We start from the raw sequence: 13,504 nt of genomic DNA on the forward strand, positions 1-13,504 counted from the left end.
AATCTTAAAAGTAATGTTTTAATTTTTAACTGTTTTTTAATGGTGATAAACTTTCTCCAAATAGTTAAAAATTCTCAGCAGATGTTCAGAGTTAATTTAAAAAACGATGCATTTTTTAATTTATTATTATACAGCAGATTCAAAGTGTCTACATTTCTCTCTTAGATGGTGATACACTTTTACGAGTTTTGTAGCTTTATTTATTCCTAATCTATTTCGTAGTTTACTCTACCCCAAACTGAAAGTTGAAAAGTGTCTTTCGATAGAGACAGAGAATGCTGGTGCTGATTGTAAAGAAAAAAGAATTGGCAGAAATTTTGTGGAAACTAGGAATTTTTTGCCATAATTTTCCACTATTTTTTGATGAAAACTGTATTATAACGGCGTTAAGCATCATTGATTTTGGAAAGTATTCAGGATCCGTAATTTTGAATGCCATAACAGCTGGCAGAAATTCTGGATGATGCTTAGAAAGACAGTTTTCTGCTGATTGTTCCTGTTCATCACTTAAAAATTGTCCCCTTGTTTCGGGATCCATGATGCATATGCTAATAAATGAGGTGGCTGAACAGCCTGATGGAATCTTTTTTACAAAATGTTTATGGGATTTCAATTCATAACAGCATCTGAAATTGAAATGTTTTCTGATTGAAGCTTTAGAAACAATTGATATGTTTTTCCAAATTGATAGTTTATTGGTAAAACCCAGCATTATTTAATATTTTTAACATATAATTATTGGATTCATTTTGATGTTCAAGAGCAATCTCTTGATATTTATGATAATTATTGGCAAAAGTTTTTACGCTGTTACAATATGAACTCCTCCTAGTATCATTTGGTAAATGGGGCATCAAGCAGTTTTTTTCATTGGTTCATCCATGTGCTTGTTGCACATTTCTAAAATATTTGCTAACTTCCACGATGATTCCAATGATAGTATTAGGAGATAATTATTTTTCAACCAAATTTTAAAAAACCCACCAGGTGGGCCCACCTAATAAAACCCGGGCGGGTTTTTTCAAAGTGGGCCCACTTGGCGAACCCTGATTGTGATAAAACCAAATTCTAACCTACAAGATTTGTAACTGCATTTGCTGAAAATAATAAATAAGACTATACCTCTTGTCATTCTTAAAAAAAATTTGATAATGTAAAATAATTAAGTTTTCTTTTTCATAAGATGATGGAATTAAAATCATAATTTTTTTTTTATGAGCACAATTTAAATAAAATGTATAATTGAAAATCCAAACCGTTCGATTAATCAAAAAGATAATCTTTAAATCCACATTTGTATTCATAGAAAATGATATCTATATTAATAGTATTAATTATGTGCATTTATATATTGTGAAGACGCCGACCAGGTGGTTAGCATGTCTGACTGCGGAGCCATTGGCCGCAGGTTCGAATCCTGCTCAGGGCATGGATGTCCTTTCCTCTTTGTGTGAATAAGAGGTCCCCCGCCCTATAAACGGGTTTGTGGTTGTGTGAAGTGGGCGACGCTGCTCCACCGCCGTGGCTTCGGCACAGGTGCCCACTGGGTAACGAGAAGAAATAAGCTGTCCTGGCATCTCTGTGGCCAATGCGACAAACCCCAAGTGCCCGCCATTAAAAATATATATATATATATGGTGGAGACACATAACAATTAGGAATATCAGGACAAAAAGTGAAAAATCCGGAAAAAATATTTTTACCAGGAAAATCAGTAATATCAGGAAAACTACGAACCCTGTAATGATGTTTAAACAAATACATATCTCATATGGTCGATAAAACTCCAAAGAGTGCAAATTTTATTTATGGATTGTTTCTAATATTTTTATTTCAAGTTATATTTCACATTTTGATTAAGTATATTTAACTTGTAATACTGGAAAATTTGTATACTGGGAATTGTTATACTGAGGAGTAATTGTGAGCCCAATTAAAAAATCCTGAAAATTTCTCGAGTAAAACCATTAATGACACATTTCAAAAAATTAATGTCCTTATAAATTTAAATCATTGATATTTTCACAACGTGAAATTCTATATAAATTATTTGCAGCATAATTTAAATTAATAATTATGTATTTAGTTTACTTTTATCGAAATCACATTTATTATTCTACCAGAAAAAACTTTTACAAATGAAAGATATGCCAAATATAAATTCTAGTTCCAATATTATTAAATAAAATATACAAGAATTTTTATACATAAATGGGATCGATGATTTCTGTAAACTTTCGGATCGTGGTCAGCGAAAAATCTGGAAATCCAGATTTTTTTTGCCAGAGCACAATCATCTCTGATATTCTGGAGATAAACCTAACCCATGATTTAGTTTAAAGAACTGGCGTGCAATAAATTTGATGAACAAGAATATGAAAGGTTTACATCCGCAGATGTTAAAAGACAAATACAGTACAGAATTTGTTACCCGGAAATCAGAAAACCAAAAAACCGGAACAAAATTCAATAAATTATCCCGCAATTAAAAAAAAAATTTTTTTTTTTTCCTCATAAGACTTTAGGATTTTTCTTTCTTTTTTGAAAGATGTTTACCTTACCATCATTTCAGAAATAATCATTAGTGTATTACCTCATCGTTTTTTCTTATTTTTAAAATTATTTCCAAACACTTTTTTTTTTAGTTGGGTCTAACACTAAAAAAACGGCTTTTTGTAGCGATTCCGAAAACCGGAAAAATCAGTTATCCGGAATAGCGATAGTCCCGATCGTTCCGGATAATCGGTTCTCTACTGTAGTGTGATATTGAAAAAAAAAAGAAGAAAAAACGGTGATTGGATTTTGAAGATGGTGAACATTGGTCTAAGAGAAAAAAAAGATGTTTGTATGCTGAAGAGATTTTGTTTAAAAGAAGTCACTGCTGGAATGCAAGATGTTAAAAATTTTCTAATAAATTTTATTATCTCTATATTTGGAATTAATTCAACAAGTTTCAAGCACTCACTAAAGGCCAGATTCATAGTCTCAGGGAGCAGCAGTTAAAAGCCAGATGGATGATTTTTCTGACAACACTGTTATGTATTTATTAGATTTGCAAACTGGTGGACCTAGAAAGAAACCATAAAGCAACTTCTTTTTAAAAAAATCTCTTTTATCAAATATATATATTTTTAAATCAATGTCCACCATCTTCAAAATCCAATTACAAGCTGTTCTACTTTTTTTCCTCCAATATATGAATTCAAAGATACCACCTAACTGATTAAAACAAAACAGTCATCATATCAAGCGAATACAAATCAATGAATTGAACAGGAAAGAAAGACACAAAGTAAAATGAGTTACATGTATTTCATTCATTTTTTTCACTTTCAGATATATAAATAGCTAGTAAAAAAGAAATACCAATCACCAGAAAGCATTTTCTGTCCAATTACTTTTAAAACATTAAGAATACATATTTTTAAAAAAACGCAATATGTGTCATTCTACATAATAATAAACTTCTTCATAGTCTTGACTTGAAAGAATTACAATTGAATTTCTTCAAAGAAATTTAAATCTAAATACAATGATATTTAATTACATATGTCGATAATAACTAAATAAATACTTTATATTTGACAATAACTAAATTAATATAAACAAAAGCAAATATATTTATATATAAAGCTCATTAGAAACAAGTTTTAATGTTAATTTATAGGCAATTGCAACTTTTTGTGACTCATTAGTTTTTAAAAAACATCCATTTATTCGAAATTTTTTGAAGAATAAATAAGGTAAATAGGGTTTTTATTACTGTAAGCTAAGCATACAAATTAGGAGGTTTGAGGTGAACAATCCGTGGCCATTGAATGAGTTAAGCTTTAATGGCTTCGAATTTAAAAATTGGAATAAACTTACAGGACCAGTGCAAAATGTTTAATTGTGTTCCAACTAATTACAATAAATGTAAAATAAATAAATAAATAAAATACTTAATTTATAACATTAAAATTCTAAAATGCAGAGTACTAATTCAAAGTGAACATTGTATAAAGTTTTTTACTTTAAAATAAACTTTCTTTATCCAAAGCATGTTCAAAACAAATACAGTTCAAAGATTTATTTAAAAAAGTGTATGTAATTAATATGCAGTAAAAAAACATAATTAAGAAAAATAATGTGCACTTGTATTTAAAAAAGTGAATAATTAAAAAGAAAAACATGTTTGATAAATGCAGAAGCTTTTTATAACCCTTTTGAACTTAAGGAAATATGACATTCTTCATTACAAATTATGCTTTATGATATGGGATAACATTATAAATGCGAACAGCATCATATGCAGCAATGATATTATGTACTTTCTCCCTTTCTTATTGAAATAAAAAGGGATGAACAAAATAAATCTTAAAAGTTGACAATAAAATCAGACAAGAACAATTCTCAGTCACAAGAGTTAGTAAATAAAATTACTGCTAATACAATTTTACCACACAAATAATTTGTTTATTAACAGGCAAATTTTTTTTTTTTTAGATACTGCTATAAGGGTATCAGATGAAACAAGATTAACAATAATAAAATTTAACTACACCAACTATACTTTCTAAACTTTTCTGATAAAACAGTTAGCAACAAATATTTAGTATTAATGATCAATGTGAAATATCTTAATTTCAATGAATAGTGACCAAATTTCACACAACATTAAGTACATATTTGTTTTGAAAACAGTCAGGGATGTCAAACTACAAAACATGTCTTTTTGCATTCAACAGTCACAGAAAGCGATATATTTGCAGAATTTTGAGTAATTTTCGTAAAAGTGAAAAAACTATAACTGCATTTTGAAATAAATCATATACAAAGTAAATTTAAAACAGTCACTAATAGTACAAAATTAATGATTGCTACAGGGCACAGAAATATAACAAGTGTCAATTAAAAAATTGTCAGTCGATCGCCATTTTTTTTTTAAAAACAAAAACCCATGCCATGTGCTTTTCATCATTTTTTAATATATATGCAATTATTATGAAATTTTTATAATAATCGAAAAATTACTCTTTTATGCTCATTTCTTAAAATTTTTCTTCATTTTTAAAATATGTTTATACCATATTTTTCAATCCAATGAAGTGATTTTCAGTTTTTGTAAAAGTGGCTACCGTTAAAAGTGTTGACCAATAGGAAATTTTGTCCTATAACAGTAAGTATTTTAATTTAAACTAGCACAAGACCGAAGATAAGTTAAAAAATTAATTTTTTTTTATAGCAATAACAGAAAATTGTAAGTAATAAATCAACTTAAAGATTTTTGCATTTTTATGACACTTTTCTACTTAAAATTTTGTTGATTTACATTAAATTTGCAGAAAGCCTATACTTGTCAACATCCCTGGATGTATAAAATTTCTGGTTTTATGTTTTAACATTAAAAGAATAAAACACCGGTAGGCATTCAGCAGCATTTTTTTTTCTTTCTCCATATTTCACACGAACACAGATTGACATACAAAAACAACTGCACTCAATAGTGCAGATTACAAAAATTTGAGTACAACATCGATTTGAAGTAAAATACGCAAACAAAATCTATCAAGCAATATAATATAAAACTCACTTGTAACTTAATATGTAACTAACATGCCTCTAAAAGTTGTTTATCTTATGCCTTAGGAATTATAAAATACAAACATTTAATGAATGAGGTAAAATGTTTTTTTAAATTTATTATTTTTTAAAATATATATTAAGTTTTATTGATGTTTAACCACATGACAAATATACAATTAAGTGATAGCTGAAGATACAAAATGAGACACACATGATTTAAATAACGAATGATATCCATAAAAAAAATAAACAAACACGAAACAGAACATTTCTAAGATGTGTTTTATTAATTAACACTAATTTATAATTTTTTTTTTAAAAAAAGAGAGATTTATGAATATCTACCTCACTTCCTTGTATTTAAAATGTTTTGTTATAAATATGAAATGTAATATACTATTTAGTATGAGAAAAAATAGTTTGCTAATAAAAATGTATTTATAAAATTAGTCATTGTTAAAGTATTATTAAGTTAGTGAAACCATATTTTAGATTCATAAAACAGATTAAGGGAAAATATTTTAAAGAAAGCTCATACCAAATTAATTTGGTACAACTGATAAAAACAAGCAAAGAATAATGTTTTATATTTAAAAAAAAAAGAAAAAAAAAGAGATATGTAATAGGAATAATTATAAAATAAATAAGTTCATGCTGAAATGGTATAATTTAATGTCTTTCAACTAAAGATGATAGCAACATTACAACTAAAATAAATGTTAAAAATATTTATGACATTCTCAAACTAAGTGATAAAAAAAATTAGAAACGAAATGATACATAAAATAAAGCAGTGTTTAAGACATGAGTTTGATAAAAATCTATCAAAATAAAATTGTTCAAAAGGCAAAGAAGAATCCAAAATTTAGAAATGCACAGGAAGCACAAGGAGTGGCTCATGACTTGCTCTTGCCATGTTTGTGTTTCTTTTCTTTTTCTTTCTTTTTGGACTTTTTCTCTTCTTTCTTGTCAGGTTTTGCTTCAGATTCAGCATTTTTTTCTTCATCTTCGTCCTCTTTGTCAGATTCATCATCAACATCATACTTCTTATTCTTTTTGGACCGGCGATCACTTTTGTCCTTCTTAACCTTCTCCTTCTAAATAAAATTATGGACACAAGCTATAACTTAAACAGCAAAGTTTCTAATACTAATTTGGGGAATACAAGATTATTTAAATATTTATTTATTTTGTAAGTAAAAATTATTCATTAAGATGACAAAGAGTTTAAATTAAAAAGGAACTTAGTAAAAGAAAAGAAAAAAAAGAAGAAGAAAAAAAAGAAGAAGAAAAAAGGGAATGATTGTAGGGTCTCCAAACTTTTTCTAACTTAATGATGGCTTAGTAGAGGATATATTTTGTGAAACATATATAAAAATTTCTGTTTGGGTAGACAGAAATACAGTGGAACCATGATGTTACAGATCATACTATTCGTGACAGTTTTGCTAAAGCTGGATTCTTAGTCAGCATGGAGAAACTGGAAAGTGCGGAGGAACTTCAGAAGAACTTCTTATAAAAAAAAATGTGGTTACTGCTAAGAGAGAATCACGAAATTAACGATATCAGTGAAAATAGTGCGTGTTGAACAGTAATTTCTTGAATTCAGGATTCAAGCTTTGTGTGCTGTAATAATGTTCCCACTTAAAAAAAAAAAAAAAACTTATGAGAATATCAATTATCAAGGACATTAAAATCCTTTTTTATTTCACGTTGCTTTTAAACACCAAAATTCTTGCGTAGAAAATATTAAATAAAAGTATGTACAATCGCATTTTATCCAATCTTTCAATTTAATTATTGAAAATAAAAACGTAAAATCAATCATCTTATAAAAAAATAACAATTATCTTCCTCATTATATGTAAAAACAATTTTTATTTACTCCAATTTCATTTTAAATCCTTTCTCCGAAGCATGCAATTACAAAGCCCTCTGTACTCCAAGTTCATTTTTCAGTTTTATACAAATAAGATGGAAATTCAAAATAATTCTTTAGATTGATGCTGTGCTGCTTTGACCTACTAAAAAAGCTTTTAAGTTGCTTATCAATTAATCATTTTCAGTGCACTTTTTTGAAGAAAATTTAAGAACAGAGATGGTCTTTTAGCATACAGTTAATTATTTTTTTAAACAGCTCCAAATTTTTGTGTTATTTTGATGAGTGATAATTACTTTTCAAAATATACACATAAAATAGTATAAGAAGGTAATAAAAAAAATTTTAAGGATCAAATTCAGTTATTACATAATATTACATCATAATATTACACATTTTGACAAATTTTAACGGTGGTAAATGAAACGTTGGCCTTTTCAAAACTCAAAGTGCCCTTTTTTTTTATCCCTAAGAAAAACTCTATAATATAACAATAACATTTATATAAATACAATAACATTTAAACTTACCACATTGTCATCACTGGATTGCTCATTTTCTTCTTCATCAGCAGAGGCTTCTTTTTCAACTTTTGCTTTTTTACCTTTCTAAAAATAAAAATGCAAAAGACATTTAACTCACATTGCAAAATTTTCAATTTCTTTTTTAAAATTCGTAAAAGTTTTGTTGGCATGCAGATGTGCCTACAAAGAAGTGCCAAATTTTGAATTTATGAAATTAGGTAGCAGCAGATTCAGAGATGCAGTTTCAAATATGTAAAATAGCAAAAATTCACCAAATCAAATTGGCAGAAGGATCACTTGCATGTAAACATCTCAATCAAGTGATTTAGCGAAAGTTTCGAAATTGAAATTTATGAAAGTTTGCAAACCAATGGTCTAGAGATAACCGGAACTTCACAAGCCCAGCTACCAGTTTTTTGACCCAGAAAGATGATACAAAAAATGAATTTCGGGGTATACTCGGAATACAATCCCACCCCTGCCGTTATTTTCAACTGTGAATTTTGATTCAGCATTGACAATGTGTGCAAAAAGGCTAAATTATTAATTCTATCCGAAGTAAGATCAATAAGACATATGAATTCACTAATTAAATAGCAAAAATATAATAAAACATTACATATTACTTAAAAGTCATAAAAAACCTCTATACAATAAGGGGTAAGTTTATTTTTTACTAGTTATTCTGCTCTTTTATTTACTTATGGGATTTGGATTTGATAGTTTTGATACAAATCTCAATTTGATGGTATAAATTTTTTTTTTTTGGGGGGGGGGAGGAATCAGCATTAGCAGTGATATGTATAAGGAACTTGTTTAATTAGTTTGTTAATAAATTTGCTGTTAGGAAAATTTAAAAATAAGAGAAATTTCCAAGAAACAAAACAGGAAACATAAAAAAGATTTTTATAATTTAAAATATCTAATTACAGCCACCGCAATAGTCTAAAACTCTAATAGTGTACACAAGATTTTTTTTTCTTCATAACACTAACACTAATATAATGAATGAGAATTCTTAATTTTCCAGTAATAAAGTATTACCTTTGATTCCTTATGATCACTTTTTCTTTTGTGTGATCCAGTCTCTTCCTTCTAAAAAAAAAAAAAATATCAATCTTTATTACAAGTATTATCAAAATACATACAAAATATTTTTTTCTAGTATTAAATTTTGTACAATTCTATCAACGAAATGCTCCAGTCATTTTCTTATCATTATAAAAATTTAGAAGTTTGTAATAATCAAATTTAACATCATTATTGAGTTACAGTTCAGTTGCAAAGTATGCATTATTATGGTTTGTTATTATAAATGACATTAGATCTATGTAATACTATGCATCATAATTGAACATTTTGAAAAAAGATAACATACAACATAACTGTTAATTAAATTAGCATAATTTCACATCACAAGACTCCCTCTTAAAATTTGCACCTTAATATGGTAATAAAAAAGTTTATATAATATTTAAAGTTGCAAAACCAGACAAAAAAATTTAATACCTCTGAACAAACATACCTAGTTTTCAACAAATTTGGTTTTATGACCCTTAAAATATAAGGGTGTGCTGCAATCTGGAAAGAATGGTCTCAATATTTTAAGTAAGAGAGCAATCAAAAGGTTGGACCCCATACACTGTCACTTTTTGCATACTTCACTAATTTGATTAACTGAGCCAGTGAATCGAAAAACTTCAACATTAAATCTCAAAAATTGTTTTTCAAATTCTTTCTGCTTCCCCCCCCCCTTAAAAATCTTTAACACTTAAATTTAATTCCAAAAAAAAAAAAAAAAAAAAAAAAAAAAAAAAAAAAAAAAAAAAAAAAAAAAAAAAAATGGTAACAAAATTTTAAAAAAGCAAATTTGGATGAAAGAACAACTTACATTTGGTTTTTCATCAATGACCAGTTTTTCATCTTCATCACTAGCAGTTTCATCAGCAGCTTCAGCCTTCTCAATGGATTTGATAGTCTTAAAAAAAAAAAAAAAAGGCTTAATTTTTTTTTTCATAATACATTATTTTAAGTTTTGCTTAAATAGTTCATAGACATTTAAATGGTATGTAAGCACTTAATTATCAAAATTAAGTTTTTCTTCACACGTCAGAGTTTGAAGATTGTAACCATGAAGTCTTGAAAATCTAACAAATCTCAAATATTTGGATTGTAAACTCCAGGGATGCAGATTATGTCTGTTTATGCAAACAGGAGAATACTGACAGATTTAAAAAATATTTTGGTCTAGTTGAAGAAAAAAATGCTACAAAATTTTTAATTGTTTCACAAATTATAAAATATTACTATTTCAATATACTTTGATTTTTACTATTTCATCACATAGATATTATTTGTTATGATTGCTATTATTTTAACATATATACTAATTTTTAAAAAAAAAAAAACAAAAAAAATTTCTTAAAGTAATTTTTTTTCCTTTACGAGAAATTTCAACAAATACAGATTTATCTTTCCAAAAATATTTTAAAAGGGTTACTACAGCTGCATATATATATATACATATATATAAGCTGTTTTATATAATACATATAAAAGCTGTGTTAGGGCTTCTGTTAGATATTAGGCTCTAAGAATTTTCTTCACATTTGGTAGACTTGTAAGGGTTTGTTAAAATACACCAAACAGATATATACAGCATACATGCAATATTTCAAAATTAATATGAACACGGAAATACATTTTTCAGTTAAAAAAAAAAATTCTGTAATGAGTATTTTAAAAGAATAGACCAAAATAATCCTATTTTATTTAAAGATTTCTATTACAGACTGTAACTGTCTCCTTCTACTGTACCTTTCATATTATAACTGTTGTTGGACAGTTGCTTCAGTTTTGGATTTACGACTACTAATGTTCAACTCTATGGCCTTGTAATTTTGAACCCAATCCAGAAAGCAAGGGAACTACTCGATATTGGGAGAAATTTGATGGAGGACTTTTTGATGGAACTAATGTGTTACATAAAGAGGAAAACCCTCGGAAACCACTTCGCCTGGCGGCAAGGGGACTCTAAACCCATGATCCGTTTACCACTGAGTATATTTTTACATAAGTACTGTGTTCATTGCAAGTCTGGTACGGAATTCGTATTGATCAGCTATCGCTGGGGTTCAAACCCAGTTCACCTCATTGGAAAGGAAACGATCTATCTCCTGAGCCACTATGTACCGTACCTTCTGCAAAAAATCCCTGTTTAAAAATAAAGTTTAGAATATTGAAGCTGTAATTTAGCAAAAAACTATAATTTAGAATACCAAATGAAAGCCAAATTATCTCATCTGATTACTCAGTTCTTCACTGCTTCTCTTATAACAGTAGGACTAGAAAAAATATTTTCTGATTTTAGATTAGTTCAGTTCACACTGTAAACTGAACTTAATGTCTGAAAAGTAGAAATAGTTTATTTTATATTTAAATATAAAGAAATAAAACAGTCTCTCTGATATTTTAAATTTTACATTGTAACGAGAAACAAAAACGAGTTTCATTTAATGCTTGCTTAATAATAAGTAAAAATTTTGTATGATTAAAAAAAAAAGTTTTAATTAAACACTGAACATATATATTGTAGACATGGATTGTTCATGTTCATTCATAGATGCTTATAAATAAATTTAGTGAGCATTTCTGTATTTTCATTAAAATCTTAAATTATTATCTTGGAATGAACAACAAATTCTTAAAAACATCTTTTAGCCAAAGTAAAAGAGTAATCTAAATTACTTTTAAAAAAATAAAATAATTTCAGTTAGATTAATTATTTTTCAAACTTATTCCATATTTAAAAGAAAAAAAAATCACAGCATTAAAAAACCCAAAAGCAAAGGTACCAATAATTTAAGCTTAAAAGTTTTAAGTCTTTTGCCTTTTAAATATTTTTACATAAAACTTTCTGAAACCAAAACTTGCCCAGTTAAAGGATTTACCTGTAATAGTGTTGTAAAGGATTTATTTGTATTCTAAGTAATTTATATACAGTAAAAAATTATGAAATTATTAATTCAAAAAAAAATGTTTTTTTTTTAAAGATTTACAATAAATAAATTTTAGTAGATACTTCCATAGCGAGAGACTTTTTATTACCTTTAAATTAATACAGTCGAACCCCGCTATAGTGAACCCGGTTTGTAGTGAACGAAATATTCGGTCCCGTGCCTTGCTATACACATATAATGATATTTTTTATGGACATAGTGAACTAAAAAAGTGAGGAAGAACTTTATGAACCTTTTTCTGTTTTCGACTGTTTTTTTTTTCCTTCATTTTTTTCAAATGACTTTGAAATGTCTACTTCAAAGTAAATACTTATACTTATTTTTAAAACCATCTATAGAGTTAAGCATTTTTTCTTGTTTGCTTCTTTTATCTCACTTTTTCATCCCTAAACAATGGCCTACCCAGGCAGCTGTATGGACAAATTTTTCCCTGCATCAGCTAAAGATTACTAAAAAATAAAAGCAAGTTAACACATTTTTTGTTACTACGGATTATTTTTCAGTAATTTTTGTAATTCATTTTATTGGTCATTTATTTTTATAATGTGTAATAAAAAGAAGGAGTTCGGAACCATAAGTTAAAATTGCTCACGGAACGGATATAGTGAACTGAAATTTCGGTACCTTGAATGTTCACTATAGCGGGGTTTGACTGTATATACATACTTTATAAATATATACATAATTTGCTGTATTTTGTCTTTTAATAAAGACAAAGTGATATTTTTTTTTGTTCAACGAAGAAATGTTAAGTAATTACAACTGAAACACTAAATTAGACTTTGTATAGTCTCTTAAGCCAAATAATAAGTTTATAAAGCTCATCTGCTGATAGGTTATGCATTTCTGAATTATAAGAATATATGGGTAACTTACCACCTGACCGGTACCAGGTTTGACAGTAGGATTATTTTCAATTTCCCACAATCCTTCATTAAAATACTTGCGCTTCTGCTCTTTTCCATATTTGTCCTTGAATGTGTCATATGGAAACAGATCTTTAGCAGCTAGAACAGCACTAAAAAGAGATAAAAAAAGATTTAAACTAACAATTATTGGAAAATACATTCGAATCAGATTTCATGATTTTAATGTGAATATAACTTGGCATGAGAATTCTAAAGTACTTAGTTCAAATAAAAAGACAAAATTTTACAATTTTATATGGGTTCATTGATGTAAGGATACATTATAACTAGCAACAGCTTTATTTAGTTCCCTGCTTACCCAATAATAAAAACATATGTTGCAGAAAAAATAATAATAATTTTAAATGTCTTAATTTTATTGTATCTTTCTAAAGTGTGGACAGTTAATATTGGCATAATGGACTAAGTGTTAAACAGTTAGTAGCAAAATTTTCACAAAAGACAAGTCCCGTTATTAACTGCTTCATCAACAAAATAATGGCAAGAGAGAAGCTTAGACAATAACTGTCAATTAAACTAATAAAATAACCAATTGAATTATTAGTTTATAAGTATATATATATTTATATATATTTATATATATATATA

At 27.4% G+C, this 13,504-nt stretch overlaps 1 protein-coding gene across 1 annotated transcript in view; it reads right to left on the reverse strand.

The window, feature by feature from the left end:
• Nucleotides 1-3,293: 3,293 nt before the first annotated feature.
• Nucleotides 3,294-13,504, reverse strand: part of LOC107446490 (hepatoma-derived growth factor-related protein 3) — an 18,240-nt gene continuing 8,029 nt past the window's right edge. Inside the window, exons 3-7 of the mRNA XM_016061165.4 lie at nucleotides 12,864-13,005; nucleotides 9,860-9,946; nucleotides 9,013-9,063; nucleotides 7,975-8,052; nucleotides 3,294-6,662 (exon numbers count right to left, since the gene is read on the reverse strand). Coding sequence (XP_015916651.1) covers nucleotides 6,462-6,662; nucleotides 7,975-8,052; nucleotides 9,013-9,063; nucleotides 9,860-9,946; nucleotides 12,864-13,005 — 559 coding nt within the window. The 3' untranslated portion in view covers nucleotides 3,294-6,461. The remainder of the gene's footprint in view (nucleotides 6,663-7,974; nucleotides 8,053-9,012; nucleotides 9,064-9,859; nucleotides 9,947-12,863; nucleotides 13,006-13,504) is intronic.

Source organism: Parasteatoda tepidariorum, chromosome 9 (genome assembly GCF_043381705.1).
Source record: "Parasteatoda tepidariorum isolate YZ-2023 chromosome 9, CAS_Ptep_4.0, whole genome shotgun sequence".
NCBI lineage: Eukaryota > Metazoa > Arthropoda > Arachnida > Araneae > Theridiidae > Parasteatoda > Parasteatoda tepidariorum.